Source organism: Glandiceps talaboti, chromosome 22, assembly GCF_964340395.1.
Source record: "Glandiceps talaboti chromosome 22, keGlaTala1.1, whole genome shotgun sequence".
Classification (NCBI taxonomy): domain Eukaryota; kingdom Metazoa; phylum Hemichordata; class Enteropneusta; family Spengelidae; genus Glandiceps; species Glandiceps talaboti.
This window is the reverse complement of record NC_135570.1, coordinates 4,482,308-4,505,321: the sequence shown is the minus strand read 5'-3', so window position 1 is coordinate 4,505,321 and position 23,014 is coordinate 4,482,308. Positions and strand designations below refer to the sequence as shown.

The following is a 23,014-nucleotide window of genomic DNA, read 5'->3' as shown; positions in this document are numbered from 1 at the left end:
ATGAACAATAATACAGTTATTTGAGTTACGTTCATACCTGAACATTTGATCGGTAATTTGGAATGTAATAATGGGGAAGTGGACACCGAACACCGTTTATTAATATTATATCAAGTGTCTCAGAACCTACATCAACATTCCTGTTGTATTTGCATCAGTTAAATTTTTGTTTTTACCGAATTTTGTCATCGCCTGAAGTCTTTCCCTTATCCAAGCAAACGCACGGGTGTGTTTTCGCGGTTGTATTACCTCAGACCACACCGATATGAGTTCTTACCAAACTGCAATGGATGAGACGGCACTGCCAATATCATATGGATTCAACAATATCAAATATTCTAAGCTAAACTTTCGATTGTGAATTTCAGAATTTTCAAAATAAATTCTTGTACGCTCCTCCATATATATTAGCGCATAGTAAAATGACTTACCATAATACTGTAAAGTGCCATAGTGTTGTAGGAGTTCTCACCAGAGTATGTCAATCTTCTTAGAGTCTTGAATGTGATTTCTGCACAAAACGCCGAATTGTTACTCCTTTAATAGCCCCTGGGTCACGTGATAGTCATTTACACATAATGTGTACATCGGTGTAGGTTTTAGAACATGACGAATATAGTCTATTTTTCGGGGGAAATTGTAAGTTGCCCAACGGATTGAAAGTTTGTACGAACGACTAGGAACACGCGTGGGTGATATTAATTTGTCCTAGGTGAATCCCTCTATACGTACCTAAAGGAGTTTCCCCAAGGTTTCGTCAACCCTGACGTGTAACGTTGTAGACCTTGTTTGGTGGTTTGAGATTCAACTTAACCTACTTTAGGCTTTCCAAATATTGTCACTCATTAGATATGCATTACATCACATATGTCTGATTGAAAGGTGTTGCTTTGATGTGATACACAATCGGAACCGGAATGTATATCATTATTGCCTGTTTAACTTTAATTGTTCTTCGTCATCGTTTGTTTTTCCAACTTCCCCTATCAGTCAATCACACTATCCCAGTTCATAAACATGTACTATAAAAATAAGGTTTAATCTAGTTACTACGTGTATATGGTTCTGTAGACGTTTTCTACGGTCCCCCACCGCCCCTCCCCCTCTCTGTCTCAGTCTATCTATCTATCTATCTATCTGTTTGTCTGTTTCTCACTCTCTCTCTCTCTCTCTCTCTCTCTCTCTCTCTCTCTCTCTCTCTCTCTCTCTCTCTCTCTCTCTCTCTCTCTCTCTCTCTCTCTCTCTCTCTCTCTCTCTCTCTCTCTCTCTCTCTCTCTCTCTCTCTCTCTCTCTCTCTCTCTCTCCCGTTATGGAGATGATCGTAGGGCGTATAGTTACTAGATTAGGCCTGAGGCAGATCACCTGTACAATACAACTTGCGATGCACTCTACGAACTGTGTACATATTCTACAGAATACCCTCTAATTGCACAACAGAATCGTGCTCCGTGCATCAACATATTAAAACTAACAAGTAATGAATTCAATGCAAATATGTCATTGTCATGATTCGCATTTTTTTCTTCAGATATGTTTGGTTGTCTGGTTTATGATATAAACCACACGGGAGAAGTGTGTGACTCGGGTGATTTGACGTGAATGTGTTGGTCCAGGACTATGTACCGATACCAGAAGAAAAACAACTGAGAGCGTCATTTTCGGAAATAAATTTCTCTGGTATATATTCTACTCCAACGAAACATCCAAATATTTGTTAACTCTGTTCCCATCTCAATAACAAAATACTAAAATATAGTACACACTGTGGTTTTCAACATTTGAATGTAACACTACAAAACCGTTGACCATTGCTGTTCACATTCTGACCTTCCACGTCACGCGTCATAACGGAAGTAAGTGACAACCCATTGAACCGACTGAAACATCCGGGTCTGTCCCCGTGGTGCCCGTACTATGCAAATCAAACAAGGTATCAGGATTCGATCAGACTCTGTCGGCGTAGAAGACACACACATTTAAACGACAAACAAATAATCTGTTATCTCTCTTATCTCAGACCACATTTTCTTATGATCAAAGTCCACTTGCACAGTTATATAGCGATATATATATATATATATATTTAAACAAAAATGTTCCGTCCGCGGAATGGGGGAGGGGGAAGGGAGGGGGTACTACCGAAATTTTCAGACGATGTGCGGCCCAAGTTCAAAACTTTTACCCACAGGTATAATCCAAAAACAGGCCTTTACAGTGATTTTCGGGGGAAATCACCCAGTCAGTTATCTTTATTCTGATGCTGTATAGGTATTTCTAAACCATGAAGACATTTCCCATGTTATCGACCCCATGATTAGGGAATTTTAAGATGAAAAGTCGACCCATTTTTAAGGATTTTTGGGGGAAGACTGGTCCATTTGGGTGGAACATATTCACACATCGGAGTACCCCCCCCCCCCGAGGGGGTCTGTCTAACACCGAGTAAACGCGCCTTGGTGTATTTCTTTACTATGAACTAGATACTAGATTTAGGATCAGCATTTGGGTGTGAAGATTAGATGTTTAGTAGTCTGGATGCAAAGTGTGGTTTCTAACTAATAAACCACTGTGATGTGAGTGGAGGTGGAAATGGTAACGATACTGTATAGGAACGAGGTGTCTAGCAGATATATATATACATTGTAAAAAGTTTGTCATGAACAAATAAATGGTCCTATTTACTTCGCGTCGTCATAATGGGGAGAACATGGATTGGAGGTCAAAGGTCATAGAAACAGAGCTATATACTCATGGCCTACACACACGTGTAGGGTCTATGGTCAAACAGATGCAATATAATCAGGAACAATTCAAGTCAATTCATTTGTCTCTTTGAAGGACCATATATTATGCTGAGATTGTATTGTCACTATGCGATTATGCTATTCAGGAATGATCATAGTACAAAATAATGACGTTATTAGGTATTTACAAATATTCAAAAAATACCGTCACTGGTATGGATATACAACAACTTATTGAAAACAGTTATTAGTTATTATTTAAAAAATGCAAATGAGCTGTCCATTAACGTTTGTTTTTTGTGAGTTAAAGCGTGTAGATTTAATTAAAAATGCGATACAAATAACAATTAGATGTTTCATTTTTGTCGTTTGGATTAAACAGTGGTAAATTAATTTAAAAGTGCCATGTAAATATTAATTATGTTGAATTAATCAAACAGTGTCGAATTATTACAGTGTCAATTCTCACACACCAGGGCGGGACGGTGCCGTAAAAGAGGCTGTGGTTTACGACGATGAAAGAGTCGTATTAATTAACAAGTGTCAAATTAAACATAACACCCAAATCAATAAATTGATTTCTAACTTTTACAGTAAATATCAGATGATGAAATCTGCCGATAAAGGTTGATGAATAAAAATATGATTCATCAATAACAATATTGAAAATCACAAATACAAATAACTCTGGCAGGTGTGTTTGTTTACAATGTATCGTTTACTGTTAGAGTAGGAGAATGGGGATTCCCCGTGTAACCACATGAAGTACGCCTATAAACTACACCGACTTCCACTTTGTATGCAACTCGCGGACATTGCAGAGTAATGCCGTTGGTGGCGCTCTATTGATTGGCCATTAATCTACATCGTCATCATACTATTATTGCACCATGACAACAAAGGGCGTCGTTTTGAAATTTATTTTTAAGCTTTCGCTGATAATGTTGCACATGCGCATATACAGTCTAAAGCCAATAGTCAAAAAGGAACACGGAGAGCGAAACGAGAGGTAAAAAAATGATGGAAATATTAACTATAAGCTACATCAACAATTTATCGGACACGTGAAATTTGTCATTATCAATGTACGCGCCAAATTATATGAAATTGTAAACTTGCATTCTTTAGATATTGCCCAATTAATGGAAATCCTTATTTATGCAAATGACTAATTACAAGCTACATCAGCAAACTATATCAAACACGATTTGTTCATTATCATCAATGTATCTACCAAATTTGAAGCTTACATTCTTAATTATGCAAATTACTTATGCAAATTACTCGTTACGGTTAAAAGGTACATTAACAAACTGTATAGAAAACATTCTTTCTGTCAACATCAATGTATTTACAAAAGTGCATGAACTTTGAAGCCATGCATTATTAAGATATTGCCTAATTACCGAAAATCTGTATTTATGTAAATACCTCATTAATATTAATGAGATGTTTAACGAAACCTAGCCATTACCATAAAGAATGTGTACCAATTTTGTTTGAATTGAGCCAGTTGTTTTTGAGAAAATGATGACGAGAGAGAGAGAGAGAGAGAGAGAGAGAGAGAGAGAGAGAGAGAGAGAGAGAGAGAGAGAGAGAGAGAGAGAGAGAGAGAGAGAGAGAGAGAGACAGACAGACAGACAGACAGACAGACAGACAGACAGACAGACAGACAGACAGACACACACACACACACACAAACGCCGCGTGCACGTGCACGCACACGCACACGCACAAACATACAGACATCATGCAAAAATAATCTCCCTTTACGGAAGGTAAAAATAGAGCAGAAGAAAAAAAATGATATTCCACAGCACATGTTCTGATTTATTTCTATAAGTTTATATTTGTGTATATAAAATTTTGATGAGAATAAAATTACAAAACTACCTATATATGTTAGTAAAATAAAACATTTTACCATCACCTAAACAAAACCAATCACTTAGTAGGGAAATCAAAAAGTTAATAAAGATAAAAAAACAAAGAATTATTTCACAACTTTGAATTTTATGTATAACTGATGCTTTATCGAATGGTCTATTTTCTATATGTTGAAAAGTACAAAACTCACATTGAGTGGTTTCTGTAAATGCCGAGTACATTATCAGTCAGTACCGGTAACTATTCATTTGAATCATAGACTATTTTACGCCGTGGCGGGCGCCCTCACATCACACATTGGAGGCCGGTGAGGGCGGAACGACGCGACGTACGTATCTTACAGTCTAAAACTGTCTACGTCGATGAACTCCGTCTACCATATTACCCGCCTACATTCAAATGTAATCGAGGACTATTGTAGACACAGGTCAACGACGTAGACAGGCTAAGTCTACTTACAGTTTTCTAAATATAAAACTGCAAGGGGCGAGATCAATAATTAAAAAGCTAAAATCTTTCCAGACTAAATCTCCAACTAAAAGAATTACGTGTTTTATCCTACATTGAACTATTGATCTCGCCCTTAATAAGTTAATTACATCTAAACATTAGCCTTAATAAAACATGTATTGTTATAAACAGGATTTTCACAACACATTTCTCGTATTTGTTATGAGTAAAACTAGAAATGTGAGCGGTAAAAACACCAATCCCAGTTATTGGTTGAGTTACAATACTCACACATAATCACGTCACTAAAACGTAACTTACATAGCTAACCCGTCATTGCAAATCAAAGCTTGGGTTAGATTAGATAGTAACATGTGAACGCATTACTTGCGCCAGTATATCTGGTAAAATGTTTTGGAAATATGTTTAGAAATAATAATAATCATATTAATAATAATACAGTAATTATATATATATATCAAATGCGAGACCGGAGGAGAAGTACAAAAAAACCACCCATGATATAGATCAGTAGATTTGGTACGTTATCTAATTATGCAAAATGAAGCTGATTATAAAAGTTTTGATCTAAATTTAGACACTCTTAAGATTGTTACCGTAATTATTTAGACTAGAAACCATGATTCATTGTTGTTAACCGTACAAGATACAAGTTGAAAAGTTCACGTTCAATAGTTTCGTTCCCGAAATTTAACGATTCATTTAATATCGAATGTACGCTTCCCTGGCACAAACACATGCTACCTGCATATCGTAGTCGTCAACTTCATAGTCATAGAATCCATTTACGTCACAGGATCCTGTTTTACGCAATACTTTCATTGTTTGTCTCACTACTTCACATCGGTAGTAGGGATGGAAACCACCACTTGCTGAATCGATGCACCTGGTGCAGTTGCGGCATTTGGTTTCCACAATGGTTGGTGGAAAGCGACCGGCTTCTGTAATGACCTCGTAATAATATGGACAGGTTGATCGAATCTCGTATGGAGCACCAATTTCGTATTCGTATTCAACTCCCGGGCAGATTGTGTCTGCGGGACTCGGAGTCGAGGCTCCCAGATTGGTTGCAAAGGACAGGACATTGGAAGTATGTTTGCTCAGTTGCAATACGAGGGCGTCATCGCTTGGCTGTAGGCAGGTTTCTCTTTTTACAGGATTACCACTGCTACTTCCGATTACGAACGCAGAGAGGAGTACAGTAGCCTGAAAGTGTTTCAATACACATTTCGTGAGGTCAGGGGGTCAACATATCTTGTGCAGTCAGGGGGCTAATTTACATAACAGAATTTCAGGCAAATGAGGATGAATTTTAAAAAGTTAAATAAGACTTACCTGCAGGTTGAAGACACTCAGTATACTCTACCGAGCCATGGAATACTGCGAAGGGGTCACGTGCAGTAGCCATGGAATACTGCGTGCGAAGGGGTCACGTGCGGTAGAATAATCGCAAAGATGAGTTTGTACACATATGACAAACACGAATATTAAATTTGATGTATTAAGTGTACATAAATCACGATGAAGGCAGTATTCAAGAAATGAACCTAAGACTAGACTTTTGTTTAGGTGAAACATTATACTATTGGTCAGGATCAATAGTTTACATTAGTTCTCTGTTCCATCTGTTTTCAGCTAATATACATTGTAACAAGTGGCGTACAAAACCCAGTCGTCGATGGTTTCCGCAAAATTTGTGTTTTCAGCTACTCTAAGAAAAATGATCATACGAGTAAAAGTAAACGTTCGAATCAAGATGGACCAAGAACCAAAGCGGAGGTGGACCGCATCGTCGCAAACCACGGCCTGTTTTACGGCAACGTTCTTAATGAGCCTCCCACAGGAATGTAGGGGTAGAAATAATAACTCTGGTTTACGAGAATGGTGGACCGAGGCCACGGTTTCTATGTTATTTTTGTATGCTTTTACCATGCTTGCTATGACTTGTAATTATGCCTTATTGATTGATTGATTGATTGATTGATTGATTGATTGATTGATTGATTGATTGATTGATTGATTGATTGATTGATTGATTGATTGATTGATTGATTGATTGATTGATTGATTGACTGTCTGGCTGACTGACTGATTGATTGATTGATTTCACTGTTTTCACGTGACCCTCTACGTGACCGTGTGACTTATGACCGTGACCCCACGTGACATGCATCTGACGACGTCAGTTCGAGTACAAGTTTTGAGAAGGTGTTTGTAGTATAACTAATTTCTATCCGCGATTGGTTTTGTCACCTGGTATAGAAGTTTCATGATGAAAACAGAAACTGTTCTTTCGATTTCTAGAGAAAATTTTCCCCGGTAAATCTTTCAAGAGTGTACTGTGTTTCTGTTACTTCTTTCAATATTCACAACGTGTCTGTCCCATTATATCTAATAACACTTGTTAATGCACGTAGTCTCATTTCCGAGCTTTTGGTGGAAGGGATTATAAAATGTGTTTAGACTCACCAAGAAGTGTCTCCAAAAGGTTTCCATCTTCTGTAAAGGTATCAAAGTGACCAGTGATCGTAGTGACTTGAAGCTGAATTGTTATTGGTCAACAGTGCTGCTGAGATCTGGTTTGAATTATTCGTTACACCTGTACCCCTTTTTATACTTTCTCTTAATTTCATTTAAAGAAAATTTACTCATCGCAAAGTTTTTTGGAAAACAATACACGCTGCTGCTGCTGCTTGTAAACTAATAACCGATGGGTAATTTGCACTAATGAGGGCATATCGTGCAACTTCCCTGTAAGTCAATAGCGAATTCGGTACTTTATCGGAGTTTTATTGCTCAAATTGGAGTGATTAGTTTACTTTACAGTATATTAAATTTCGATTAGGGAAGTTGTTAATGATATGTGATATATTGTACGGAGTGCAAGAAAATCGATATGAAGTTAGGTAATATATCATTTTGAAGAAAATACAAGCTTTAAATCTATTTCCACAATTTTGACTCGAGACCAATCGCTCGGGGACTGGCTTATCATTTCTTGATAGTACAATTCCGTGTTTTCAGTTCGATACAGTCGATGCGGTTCCACAAATGAAATGTCACAACCTTTTCTCGAGTTGCGGATTTTTGTATATATAAATCTCATTTCTTCTCGAAGTCTATACATGGTGTTATTCTCAACCATTAAAAACGTGTGGTTGTTGAACTTGAACCCGATTCGGTAAGTTGTACAACTACAAGATATGTGGTTTCGTTGTACAATAAAACCTACTTCTCTCTTGTCCTTGTCTAGTAGTAAGATCCGGATCTGTGCTTACCTCGGAAGGATGCCGAAAAAACCCGAGGATGGCATTAACTCTGGTGAGTAGCAAACCCTCATCCAGAGAATGAGCTTGGGTTTAACTCGGTGATTAGTGCATTGCTAGTCCCTTTTGTTATGTATACCCCAGCTTTGATATAAGCCTACGTAGTGTTGACTAAACTCAAGCGATCCCGTTTACAAAATATGATATTAAACTTTGTGTAGGTACATGTGTGCGGGGATCAAGATTATCCAAACTAATTGTGAAATTACCACCGATCACTACTTTAAAGTTATAAACGGTTGATTCGAAATTTGTTTTTGTTGAAAACGGACCTTTGGGTAAAATTAAATTTTAGTCATTGTCTGGGAAGAAAACTTCACTTGGAAGAACTTCAATTCACTGCTATAAGGTGATGTTTGTTACATTCAGCTTTGTACAACATCATGCAGTTTTCAAGAAAAATTACAGTAGTTAGTATTTTATAGATACAACTCCATATTCACTCTGTAAATTATCTTGACAAACAGGGAAAGCGCTTTACTTGAGTGTTATGGGTTGTACGTGTATTATAACTGGTTTGATACCGATGTGGGTAAACCGCTTTACTTGTCGATGAGTGTTATGGGTTGTACATGTGTTATAACTGGTTTGACACCGGTACGCGTTGGGGGTAAGCCGTTTCCCTAGTGTTATGGGTTGTACATGCATTATAACTGGTTTGACATGGATGTGAGTAAGCCGTTTCCCGAGTGTTATGTTTTATACATGCAATATAACTGGTTTGACATGGATGTGGGTAAGCCGTTTACCAAGTGTGAGTGTCCTCTACATCTGAATCGTGTAAATGTTCTAAGAAAAGAAAAGATGCCATCTCATTCTGTTCATAGTGTGATCTTTTATTTCACATATGGTAGATAGCTGTCTGTGTAATAGTAAGTTTTACTCTATTAAAACGTAATTCAACACTAAACAACGTCGATCACTTCGGTAACATTCTAGAGTAATCTACTACAGTCGATTACCAATTTTAAACTTGACTGAATATTGTTTTATGTTTCCTATCTCCAAAATATCACCCTGAAACGTGGGTGTACTTGTAACTTTTCTAAATGTGACATTTTCGTTAAATTTTACGTCTTGATGCCTGACGTCATACAAAGTTGGCGGCGAATGTAGTGACGTCATCATAACTTGAACACCTGGATCTAGAGGAGATGGAACTCCCAGTTTTCGTATTGTTATGACCCGGACCAGGACATGAGGATAAGTGGCATATACTAAATTATACGTCGTTAGGGTGTTGACGATATCGACCCACGGACGTAGGCGTCCCACTAGTTCGAAAGGTCAAATAACTGCCCGCGTACATCCGGGTTGTTGAGGGAAGGGGTATTTTGTAAAACCCAAACAAGTATTGTGTAGAACGTCTCCAGGCTAAGCGTGTGTGTGATTTAAACGGTATAGGGTCAAAGATTTATTTCCAGAAATTTTGGCCAGTATATTTTTTCTAAATAATAGACTATGAGGCCTAGGTACAAACAAGTCGAATCACGAATCTGTCCATTTCTACTCAAGTGTTTTTCTTTTTCTTTCATAGAATCACCCTAGAGCAGAATAAAAGAATTCTATTTAGAGATTATGTTACCTCCTTATAAAATTGTCCTAAGATGTTCACATTCAATTTAGTTTTTTTAATCATGACAGTACAGTAACCTCGGGTCGCATTCAATTAAATTTAAAAAAGAAAGAAAATAACAATATACAGTATATATGTATATATTTGTCGATTTTAATAGACTTTCCATTACTTATGTATGTGCAAATTTTCTGAGAGAATGAAAATGAGAGGTATATATATATATATATATATATATATATATATATATATATATATATATATATATATACTGTATATATATATATATATCAGAGAGAGAGGGAGGGAGGGAGGGAGAGACATACATACATACATACATACATACATACATACATACATACATACATACATACATACAGACATACAGACAGACAGACAGACAGACAGACAGAAAGACAGACAGAAAGACAGACATATTTGGTGTTCATAAACACCGTAATACAGTATCAAAGAGTGTGTGTAAAGAGGAAGAATCGTGAGAGAGAGAGAGAGAGAGATAGAGAGAGAGAGAGAGAGAGAGAGAGAGAGAGAGAGAGAGAGAGAGAGAGAGAGAGAGAGAGAGAGAGAGAGAGAGAGAGAGAGAGAGAGAGAGAGAGAGAGAGAGAGAGAGAGAGAGAGAGAGAGAGAGAGAGAGAGAGAGAGAGAGATGAAAGGGCCCGGGGGTGAGGTGGTGAATTGATCGATGGAGAGGTTATTGATGGCAGCCGCCCAATTTATGGTGCAATGTCAACCAAGAACGTCGTGAAATATACGTAATCAACCATGAGTACATTTTCTTCTTAATCGGAATTACGAAGAATAGTGACTAAGGTCTTGGCTACCCGCAATGTTTATGTTAATATTATCGTTAGGGGCGTTGTGACGTCAAATCGAATTCTGGCACAAACTTCCGTATTCGTCAACGATGACTCTTATTAATTGTTTGTTGAATGATACAGTATTCTTTCTTTGTGAGTGGCTTTTCCGAAAACGTGTTACCATTCACTTTTGTCATGAAATGTTGTATTCAAAAGGGAACTACAGCATAAACGGCAAAAGCTGAATTTATAAGTTTTTGTATTCGGTGAAAATACTTCCAAAAAACATCGATTACAATTATTGTCTCCATATACTGTATGCCTTCGATGGCAGTATAGGGGCGTGTAATATTTCTTAGATTGTTGTTTTCCTGGTCTACAGACTAAATATAACAACCTTTTGACTATATATTCCTACTAGTATAGAGATTGATACATTTGTAGCAGCAGGATTCGTACGATATTTTCCTTAGAAAACGGCAATCCAGGGCGGCAATCTAAGCAATAATACGTGCCCCTGTGGATGGCAGTAGAGTCCTCGGGCGTTATGTTCTTAGCACAGTTGGTCGTATAAGAGGCGTTTCCTCAACTTTTTGATGTGTGAATTATACTCAATTATGTCATCGAATCTTTTATACATTAGTCGTATGCCTGAATACCAGGTTCGAGTTCTGGAAGTGAGTGTTCAGTATTCTTTAGTATAAATCGAAAAAAACTTCCATATCCCCAATAGTATGAACCTCGGTTGATGTAGATGATACGAAATTGGTCGGAAATGTTAACATTTCTGAGTAAAGAAAATGTGGCAATAAGTATGGTTTCTAAGAAATCGTATTTTCCAAGTATATATACTAGTACATCGTAAGGTACGCGGCGCCCTCACACATCCTCTCAGGACCGGTGAGGGCGGCTAAAGAGCTCTCTAGGTGACTAAACAAACGAAAATATATGTTCTGCAAGTTTCGGTAATATTATTCCTTCAAGATGAAAGTAAGCCATTTGCTCTTCACAGTTACAGTTTCTTCAACAAATACATACCTAAGACATAATAAAATAGCCCTGCACTTAATCGTATTCTAAAACATACTCCGTATTTGTATGCAATGCCCACAGGGCCAGGGGGTCATATCGAAAGGCTATGAGCCGTACATTTGTGACGTCACAGCTAACTATCGTCTGCCTCAACTGCGGGAAGTTTAAATGGCATCAGACGTCTCTCTCGCAGGTACGTTTAGATAACGTAATTTTTGGGAGATTCGAGTTCAAAAGTCGTACATACATTGTTGATGTTATTTAGTATAAGCAGAGCGTACTTCTTTTTCGTAACAAGATCGATGAATGCAACTTATGCACGGTTTTTCTGACAGCTGACGGCCGTCATCCCGTCACTGGCGTCAGCCAGTCAGAACGATTCGGTCAATACGTGACAAATTCTGCCAACAGAAACTCACCTTTCGTGGCAAACCACTAAAAAAACGACCAATTCCTGATATTGTTGTCATTCGCACATTTCGTACTGAAATTTTAATCAAATATGCATCACCCAGTACATTTATCCATAATTTTTGTCATTTGGAAAATTTATCATCGTGACAACAATGGTAGTTGTCGTCTGCAAGTCATCCTGGAGCTTTTTTATCCATAATTTCCAACCAAGTGTAATTTTTGATTTTTTTTAAAAAAATGTTCACAGGATTAACTTAGTAACATGTCACTATCATTCATTATCTTTATTTATATTCCTGATTGATAATTTTGAGTTTTTAAAATCAACTTTCAAAGTGGCAATACATTTTTAACATGTTTATTTTGTCTTTCTACATCCAGTTATACCAACAAGATGCCAACAGACTGAGCAATACAGGTGAGTGTTTCTGTGACTAGTATATTAACACGCATAACTTTAATTTCTGCAACTTTCAATTTTAAAAAATTACTATTGCCATTTATTATAAAGCAAGATATTTGTAAAATAGAAAGTCAAAAAATTAAGAAAACCCTTGAAAGATACGGTCTTTGACTTTGAAGCTGTTAAAAATGTATCCCATTTTCGTTTAAAAGGAGAGAGTACCCTTTCACCCTTTCTATAGTTTTCGCATTCTTTGATCTCCAAATACCCGGACACTTAGCACCCAGTTAACAACTGGAACGTATCATGATGCATCTTTGTAACGATGTCGGTGTTCCTAGCTGTGTCGCCATAACATCTTCACCTACTTCTCAGAGTGGCTTTAGTCAAACGTGCAGTTATTTATGCAATACTGTTTCCCCACTGCATCTTATAAACGTTATAATTGACCCTAAACATATTCGGTTGTCTGTACCCTCACTTTAAATATAGTTCGAATATAACTAATAATGTTATACGAATTCAAAAACAATGTTATTTTGTTGGCTCCGGAGGGCGCTGTACAGTGAGGCGATTAGTTTGGGATGGAGAGCACCTATTTGGGGTGGATGGGATGGACCGTCTTTTCTTTCTACTTTTTGTGTGAAGAGAAACTATCTCACCAATTTCAGAATATCCCGCCAGTGCAATGGATATAGGTTGAATTACCAAGGCAATCACAGCACTCCATCATGTTTTTTTCTAATGTGATAACGTCATCGTCGTCGTCCTATACACTATAATTTCGACAATCTACGCAAAGATCAGTTGCCATGTCAACAAGCATCTGCTCGGAGTAGGCAGATTTCGCCTTCCGTCACTAAAGGCCGTGAAATGCTTCAAGTTGGACCAAGTCTGGTACGGTGAAATTAACCGTTGTGGGCGCTTTTCTCATCCAAAATTTCCTCAAACAGAAGGGGCGATAAAGATTTCCCGGACGACGTATTTTACAATCTAGTCCCGAGAATCTAGTACGGTCTGTACCGATTCGCAGATAGAAATATACGTGTCAGTCACTGTCGCACTTTGAAGCTGTTCTTTTAGGACTCAATAAGAATTCAGAAGTGTACTTTTTGTTATTATTTGGTTCGTATTTATATTTCATATATTTTCATTTCGTGAGGTACATCGATCGGTTATTGTTTTCGGTACGTTACATTTTGCTGTAGCTCTCAATTGATACTATGTGGCACGAGGACTGTCAATTCTCCTCCTGTGGGAGCTGCTATTGTCATGGTAACATCCTTGTCACGATACATTCCACTCTATAAAGTGAAGTAGGTATCTATGTGGGTACAATGTGAAGTAGTTATCTATGTGGGTACAGTGGACCGCCCTATTGTTTTAGCGTACCTATTGTCTTCTTTCATATCGGCATGTTCGGACACTTTGGCTCGTTGGCAGTGAAACAATAGGAACGGGGTTCTTTAACTTTGTCGGCGTTCGTTGCTTTGATAATGTGTTGTCGATCACTTATCGAACGGCATTAATCAAAGGAAAGTTTATACTTTACTGTTCTTCACAGCATTTGATACACGTTGGTAATTAATTCAATTGATTGTAATGATGATACTGGTGAATGCATGGTAAGGAATCTCACATCGCTGTCGTTGTTTGTGTCCCATTACAATTGTACGTATGCGCTGTTTATGATACACAGTTAAGAATTGAGAAAACAACCAGTACCGCCCATAAACTTTAAACTATGCTTTGATCATTAGTTTGTGACTGCATCTTTTCTCACTGCCACATTTTGCATGTATTGTATATCGTCAACAAATAAAAGGAATTCAGTATTCATTAAGTGTATTAATTCCTCTTCCAGCATTGGTAGTGTAGCAAACGCGAGTTTGCAATGCCTGCAGACAGATTCTTCCCACCCCACTATGTGAAGGATACACGATGTGTATTCAAGATCATGAAGATCTTTGTAAAGGTCCGTGAAAGGTAAGTTAGTTGAACGTGACCATGGATTTATTACTGAGAATGAACCCCCCCCCCCGCGCCATGTCTGCTGAATTTGTGAGAGTTTATAACCTGAAGGAAAACGTGACTCTTTCATGCAAGGACACGTTTGTACCGACATTATAAAGTGCATATGACCGACTTCGTAAATTACAAGTTTTATCCCGCCGCCAGTTTACCAAAAAGTGGATCGAGGCGCAGATGCCGTGTTTTGAACTAACACCACTATAGAAAAAAGGTCAGGTGTTAGACTAGATGGCAAGGTGTATGAACAGAAATGCTGAAGAGAACACTCAGTAAAACGAACTTGACGTTTGAAAATCATGGCGTTATAATATGATTTTACGCTGTGGCCTGCGCGCCGGAAATTGTATTTTTGCACGTACTACATTCACAATAAATGGCATCCTAACAAGGAATAAAAGGACAAGTCCAAGTCTGGTAAAAAACCCTCTGCTTTATTTGAATCCCGACGTTTCAACTATGCACAGACAGGATTTTCAAGGGTTAAAGAAACAGACAAGCAGGCAAAGTGATGTAGCTGTCAAGGATGTTGAACACTTGGTATCATCAAATCAAGGTACATAGAAGCATTTGCATTTTAAATCAATATAAGCTAATTATTGCTTTAGTTATTTGCCCAGACAAGGTGTTATTTGTAAAACAAACTCACTCAAATAGTATCAAAGCATCAAAGTTGTTTTAATAAACAGAGACTTGTGAATTTTCAAGTTGTCGATCGTTATCACTAATAAGTACATAAGTGGATTTGCATGGAGTATTCCATAATAAGTAGATAAGTGGATTTGCATGGAGTATTCCATAATAAGTACATAAGTGGATTTGCATGGAGTATTCCCTAATAAGTACATAAGTGGATTTGCATGGAGTATTCCATAATAAGTAGATAAGTGGATTTGCATGGAGTATTCCATAATAAGTACATAAGTGGATTTGCATGGAGTATTCCCTAATAAGTACATAAGTGGATTTGCATGGAGTATTCCATAATAAGTAGATAAGTGGATTTGCATGGAGTATTCCATAATAAGTAGATAAGTGGATTTGCATGGAGTATTCCCTAATAAGTACATAAGTGGATTTGCATGGAGTATTCCATAATAAGTAGATAAGTGGATTTGCACGGAGTATTCCATAATAAGCAGATAAGTGGATTTGCACGGAGTATTCCATAACCATATTGTGTCCATGTAGGTGTGTTACGTAATAGTAAGTTTTGCTATGACTCGGTTATAGCTCGGTCCACTATATCGGTAGCCTCGGACTAGGCTTGGCTATGGCGCATCATTGAGGCCTTTATTATGTACAACTTATTTGATTCGTCTCAACAACTTATTTGGCACCTCGACATCTTATTTGATTCGTTTCAACAACTTATTTGGCTCCTCGATAACTTATTTGACTCGCCTCAACAATTTATTTGGCTCCTCGATAACTTATTTGCCTCAACAATTCATTTGGCTCCTCGATAACTTATTTGCCTCAACAACTTCTTCGGCTCCTCGATAACTTATTTGACTCGCCTCGACAACTTATTTGAGTCGTCATCTGTCAGTATAATATGTGCGCCGTAAAGGGCATAAACGCTAACCGTCTACTGCGCATGCCGTGTGCGTCCTTCGATGGTTATATATTCATTTACATGTCTTGGCGATCTACACCAAGTGAGTAAAGGTTTTTGCCCTTGGTCTTGAATTTGAAATTACCACCAACAGTTGACATTAGAATTGCATCTGTAACCATGGATGTGTTACTTTAAGGGAGATCTCCTCTGTTGTCCTCCCTACATCCATGCTGTAACCATGGAAGTACCACAGATACTTCCATGATGTAACGATATTGTACGGTGATGTAAAAGAGGTTAGCGCGCTATGGTTTACGACGATGCACAGACCAAGAAAGCCAACTCCGATCTAGCCAAATTACTCTTAGAATGTCTAGTTTGTTGTTTACCTTTGCTTTCGTATCATGGTTAATTAACCAAACATTCCGTCATCAAAAGTAACATCACAATATACATACCATACTCTAAAGTGGTCCTCCAAAGGAAAGACTCCGCCTTATTGTTTTAACCCATTTGATGTGAAACGTTCGTCCGTTTCACACCCCAGGACAACGGAAACTTACTCGTTTTAACTCTACCGGGTGTTGGTGCGTTGGGAAAGCGTTGTCGCCCACTTATCGCAACGGTGTTACTCAAAGGTTTATAATGAAATGTTTCGGGGTTGCATGGGTGGTTTTGACAATTTTTTTTTCGGGTTGACAATAAAGAACAGCGACTTTGATCTTAACCATTGGTAAAGTGAATCGTACCTCATATTCATACAGTTTATTATGTCCATCAAAATGGTGAGATCCAGTTCTTAAGCCAACTATCCCAGTTACCTGTATTTTGTGCATGCAATATCGGTTTCGTTTTTTGTATACCATATGTCCCCATCGCGCCCACCCTTATCTATGTCTCACTGGTCTGAGCCTATGTATAAAATAATTGTAGTATTCACCAGGTCCTCTCAAATAACGACAATAAAAGTAAATACGGATACGGGTCAATGAGCTTCTTGATACTACCTTTCTCAGTTCTAGCATAGACCCTTCACCAACGGTTGGTGGTGTGTCTATGGTTTTAGTTTACCGTTTGGTACGGTATGCAGAAAACCCCAACACAGAATCTCGCAGCTAAGAGCGTCTTTTTAAATTTGACGAAGTGTAAGATTTTAACACACAAAAAAACTATCCATGTGTAAAGACATGTTTTCGTTTGAGTTGATGGTAGTCCTAGAAACAACACAGATTAAGAATATGCTCACATCATTTTGTTTGGTATGTGATTATAACATATCTAGATGTTGACTTAGAACGGTTTGTAGCATCTATCACTGTTTCAAGTCATATATCGGTGTTATCTTGTCACCCCAGTCTGTGACGTCGGCAATAAACTTTTTTTAACAGCCGTGTGCGACAAAACGTGAATTGATATGGTAGAGAACTACTCTCCCCTTATATCTCCATGATAACACGAATCAACTGTTTCCTTCAGAAACCAGTTTTTTAAATCAGATTATCTTGTAGTGTCGCTCATCTAAGCAATAAGTCGCTAATTAGTTAATTAATAAATGAGATTACGTTTAAGAATTGTTTGCTGTTACTGTAAGTTTTCAATCGTGAACTTTGTCGTACACATTGCAACATAAATATGTCCATATAGATATATTTAGTGTTTTGTTAAGTTTGAAACCCTTTTTAACATCCGTAAATGAAATTTGCCATACACTGTTGAATCATATGATCCAACAAAAACACAACCAAATGGAAGTGATACTGCCATGGATATACCGTGGAGGTATGCAGGACTGTGTTTCTACCTCTATGGATAGACATATTCCACTTTGCGAACATTTACATGAATGCTACTTGTAATGAGTCGTTCATATATTTTGATGAAGAAATCTTTTGTGTCTTGTGTCTTGTCTTTCATTTCTTTAGCATTGTTTGTGTTCTCATCCAGAGCTTACACCGTGCCTGTCGTGGGTACTTCTCAGCCCGCTATGGTTCACTTGCCGGGGGTTTAACAATGTGATTCTACTTCTGATGTTGCGACAAGTCTCAGCGTAAATCGACCCCTTATGGCAAAGAAATGTTGTCGGCATCCTAACTTGTAGCTTGATAAATATTCATGTATTCTAATCTTGTCTACTACGACGTTTTTCAGACACCGTTTCACACCTCTTTCTCTTGAAGTCCGTCTGTTCTCCGCCCCTTTGTCGGCAACTTCGTCAGATATGCAAATTAGATATCCTATTCTTTGCAAGTTAAAGCTGAGTTTCGTGGTAAAGTTTCAACTTTTCCCCCGATTTTTCATCTAAATTCTAGTGTAGTGTTGATAATACGCTTATAAAATTACTATATATTCAATATTCTATGATATTCGATGGTTAATAGTTAGGGACAAGTCTTAGTAGTTGCCTCGGTGTTTCCCCTCATACATGGACGTGGTCTGACCACCCCTCCGTAAGAGTCGAACGTTCCAAGCACTTTAAACTTCTTTGATGAGTGCCGTAGTCACCACATTTATAAGCATCGTTGATGGGAGTTCACATCACTTCGAAACTAAAGGTACAGAGAACAAGTCACTCTCCATGAAAATGTATCTTCTATCGTATATCCCAATGTGTTTGCTCCTGTTTGTCGTCTCTGAATCGTCAGCTCAGAGCGACATGTCGTTGCCGTTCACGTTCGGCCGACCAGACGAAGTGCTCCTATTCGCGCAAGATGACAATCAAGAAAGTGGAAAGCAGAGAGGTCTTGGTCATATGAGGAACTTCGCTGGATCTATTAGCATCCTCACATCAGAGTTCAACAAAACCGAAACTGTCACAAGAGGACACGTTGCGTCACCATCCTTCATGCTAGATCTCTACAATGCCTTGGAAAACCGAAAGTCAGCCCAGGACTGGTCGTACGAGAAGAAAGCTATCAGAAAGTCTGATACCATCAGAAGTTACTCAGCCAGATTGACTGGTAAGTTCAAGTTCATAACGACCTTGTTGTATTTAGTTGCTGTATCTGAATGATAGAGTGAGTCAATTAATTGCTACCACCTTCTTGCAGGTAGTAGGCACTTAAGTACTCCGCCTTCTTCAACTATTCAGTTACTAAGGGAGGTAGTACCAGCACAACTGTAGATAGCATACGATTAGAACTTTGTCGGGGAACATTCTTTTTACCTAAATTTGATTACGTGGTCCCTTAAACCGTAAATCGTAACTATCTGTCCAAATGAAGAGCCACACATGTCACGTGCTTTTGTATGGATTTTAGACCCTGGAGTGATAATCAGGCCGCGTAGTGTTACTGTTCGCTCCAGAGTCTATGCACATGGTTTCGCTATATTTAATTTGATCAAAATTGCACTGTTTCTATATGTGCTTTGATAGCTCCAGTCACAGATACCATGGATCTATAACTTAATTATAAATCCATGCAGAAACATGTTACCCAATTTGCCTAGTTGGCAAGCCATCACTGTTTGGTTATTCTTGCTAAGACTAACTATTATAGTCGACCAAAATCACAATTAACTTTAAACTGTTGGGAATATTTACACGGAGTTCCTTAACTTGAGATTTGGGTGTTATTTTGGCTCAACCCATTCTTAGACGAAAGATATTATTCAATGTCGAAATTAAATCGTGACCAAAAGTATCGCTTCCCATATGTAACATTTTTCGGTACCTGAAGTTCCCAAACAGTGGCTGACACATTTTGACCACAATTCTTTCGTCCTCAGTTGTACTTTATGATCTTCATAACTTTATAGTAGGGTCGTTGAAAAAATGTAGCAGTATAACTTTTGACAAAGTCGTTGGCAATCGTTGGGCACTTTCTAGTCACGCTTACCGTAATCTGACTAATTTGATAATAGGGACAAAGACAACACTCTGGGTGCTGATATTGTATGTCAACAAAAGGCAGGGCTATTAACAAGTCTGTGTTTACATTGATACACTTAATTAAGTCATTAATGACGTTCCGACTCACTCTATTCATCCACACTCGTATGCATGATTTCCAGACACGTACGTGTGAAACGGTTATCGCAGTACAAATACTTGTCATCGTTCCCTCGGGGCTTTGTCTGGCGGGTGTAAGCTCATCCTTTTCAGATCGATTACAATTCGTCAAGTTCATTGTACAATAGCATTGAACTTGAAGAAAGTTAGTTTTTCAATTCTGTGTACGTCTAAGAGAGAACTAATACACTATTGTCTGGTTTTTCTCTAGAGGGGATTATACTTCAATTTGTCTGACTTTTCTGAGATTAATCTCGTATTTTTTCCGACAAGAAATTTAAAGTGGGCTTCCAAAAGACCATTGAAACATGTATGCAAATTAGTATGCAACAATAACGTTGCGTCATAGAACAACGCCTAATTATTTCCAAACCAGTCTTCAACACATTTGAAATAATTGAAGTTGATTTTTTGTATTGTTCTTACTTTGTTAGATACTTATTGGCCTTCTTACTGTGTAATTCATTGCAATTCTCCTGATCTGAAGTCTTGAAACAATAAGAGTTTGTCGTGGCCTAAGACGGTAATTTTGGAAGGTTGAAATTGGCTAATCTTGCTGCAACCAACCAAATCTATTTCGTTCCAGTCCAGTTTCGTTTCGGCAGAATCAACGCGTCATCCTATTTCACACAATATTTATGAAACAGAGTTGAGATGAAATCGGTGTAGAAAATAAAATTTCCCTTTTTGATTTCTGTAAATTTACAATTACTAAGCTTACCAGAAGAACAGTTGCACTCGTAAACATTAATATTTCGAAGTCTGATTGATCGCCCAATCTAGAGAAAATTTGGTGACGATCCCCGGGTGACGGATCCGCCCCATAGTCACTTTGTTTATTCAAATCAATGAGAGACGGAAGTACATCCATATTCGAAAAGTCTGATTGTACGGGATGAGTTCTTGAAGACTGGTTTGATACTGATAGAGTTCTAGCAAATGACCATTCGAAAGTTTGACACTCGAGGGTCTTTCGGAAATGTACGGTTTAGGAAATGATGTTTTTAATGAAAATATGTTATACGTGTTACAGCACCATTTTGGGTAAGTGCTGCAACACATTGTTATGAACCACGTACCCCCTCCAACCTCGTTTTTCGATCTCCGTAGACTTCTGTAAAGTGCCCATCGTGTAGAGGTTTCGCCCCCTTTTTGGCCGCATGTACGACCTTTGACCCCACGGAAATGTAATTTCTAGGTTGTCAATTTTTTTGAGCCTTTTGAATCCTATTTTCACTGAATGTAGAGTTGGTATTGCATCTGTGTAGTGTTTGTGCTTGTAATTTGAATTCATCAGGATTACACCTGTAGCCATACACTCCCCCCTCCCGGCCAATAATCGAATGGTCTCTCAGTTAAGTTGTGTGGTTACAAAATGTCTTATATTTTTCTTTCTTTCTATTTCCAGATGTGATTCAACATGAACATACATCAGAAGTTATGCAGAGGTATGTCTTCGATTTGAGTGTTCTAACCAAATCTGAGAGGTTGCGACTTGCTGAACTCCGCATTCCAATTCTACAACAACAAAAAGCCAAGAAAATTCGCGTCACCCTTTACCAGCTTCATGAAGTGAAGTGCCTGCACAACGCATCTGAAACTTGTTATCGAAGGGACACTGTATCATCGCAGAAAGTGAAACAAGATCACCTGGATGAAAATGAAGGGGTTGTTGTATTCAAGGTAACAAAAGCAGTCAAGCGTTGGATCAAGTCAGCAGTTGGTCGTCACGTGATAGAAGTTGGTATCCCGGATGATCTTGTCGATGACATCGTTATCGTGCATCAGGACTTTATTGACAGCCAGGCCATCCTTGTAACATACACTTACACCAAAGAAAGGAAGACAGAGAAAAAAGGAAAGGAAGAAAAGACAGAGAAAAAGCGAGAGGAACGATCTGCTGATGCCACGAATGCCAGAAAGTTGAAGAAAAACAAGCAAAGAAAGAAGGAATTGAGAAAACAGAAATTGAAAGAACTCTCTGAAAAGTCGTCCAAGAAAGACCAGCATCCTTGTAAGAAGATCAGCCTTACAGTTGACTTTGAAAAGATTGGTTGGGGAAGCTGGGTGATTTATCCAAAGAAATTTGACGCGTACCAGTGTGTTGGTGAATGTGAAGGACCAATGAGCGGTAGACACAATCCAAACAACCATGCCATAATGCAGGGGTTACTACACATGGCAAACCAAGAACGTGCTCCAAAACCATGCTGTATTCCCACCAAGCTAGCACCACTTAGTATGCTGTATTTTGAACATGGTAAAATCGTTGTCAAAGAACATGAAAATATGATCGTTGAAGAGTGTGGCTGCAGATAACGAGTTGAACTTTCATAAATTTGAACCAACAATCTAAATATATTTGTCTATTTTTTGGACAATGTTGTATTATTTATTTGAGAGAGAAAAAAACTATATTTTTACATACACCATTGGTGCAATGTCACACACAGCCCTTGCTGCAAATGTATATAATTAACAATTGTATAAAAGTTGTTTATATTTGTAAATTAAGTCAAAGTCTGCTGAAATGTTAATCAATCCGAATAAATTTGCATATCACAATCATATGTTTGACACCAGATTATATAACTTTATGATTTTCATTCTGCTGATATTAGTAATTTTTTGAAATGATATAGATCATATATGTCAACTTGTCTTTCCCAGTCTAATCCGGAACTCTCAACTTCGGTCATATTTCTGACAAATCAAGTGAAGTTTGTATATCTTTATAACATAATC

At 38.0% G+C, this 23,014-nt stretch overlaps 2 protein-coding genes across 2 annotated transcripts in view; one reads left to right on the top strand and one right to left on the bottom strand.

Moving 5' to 3' along the window:
* The window catches only part of LOC144452432 (uncharacterized), a 959-nt gene extending 507 nt beyond the window's left edge, over positions 1-452 (bottom strand). Inside the window, exon 1 of the mRNA XM_078143523.1 lies at positions 432-452. Within this exon, the coding sequence (XP_077999649.1) occupies positions 432-452 (21 nt within the window). The remainder of the gene's footprint in view (positions 1-431) is intronic.
* Positions 453-18,745: 18,293 nt separating this feature from the next.
* On the top strand, positions 18,746-22,588 carry LOC144452431 (nodal homolog 3-A-like). Its single transcript, XM_078143522.1, has 2 exons — positions 18,746-19,217; positions 21,678-22,588. The coding sequence occupies exons 1-2, from the start codon at positions 18,746-18,748 to the stop codon at positions 22,586-22,588; spliced, it is 1,383 nt and encodes a 460-aa protein (XP_077999648.1).
* Positions 22,589-23,014: the final 426 nt, after the last annotated feature.

Coding starts and splice junctions, on each gene's coding strand:
- LOC144452431 (XM_078143522.1), top strand. CDS start 18,746: ATGAGTGCCGTAGTCACCACATTTATAAGCATCGTTGATGGGAGTTCA. Junction 19,218..21,677: donor TTACTCAGCCAGATTGACTG/GTAAGTTCAAGT, acceptor TTCTATTTCCAG/ATGTGATTCAACATGAACAT.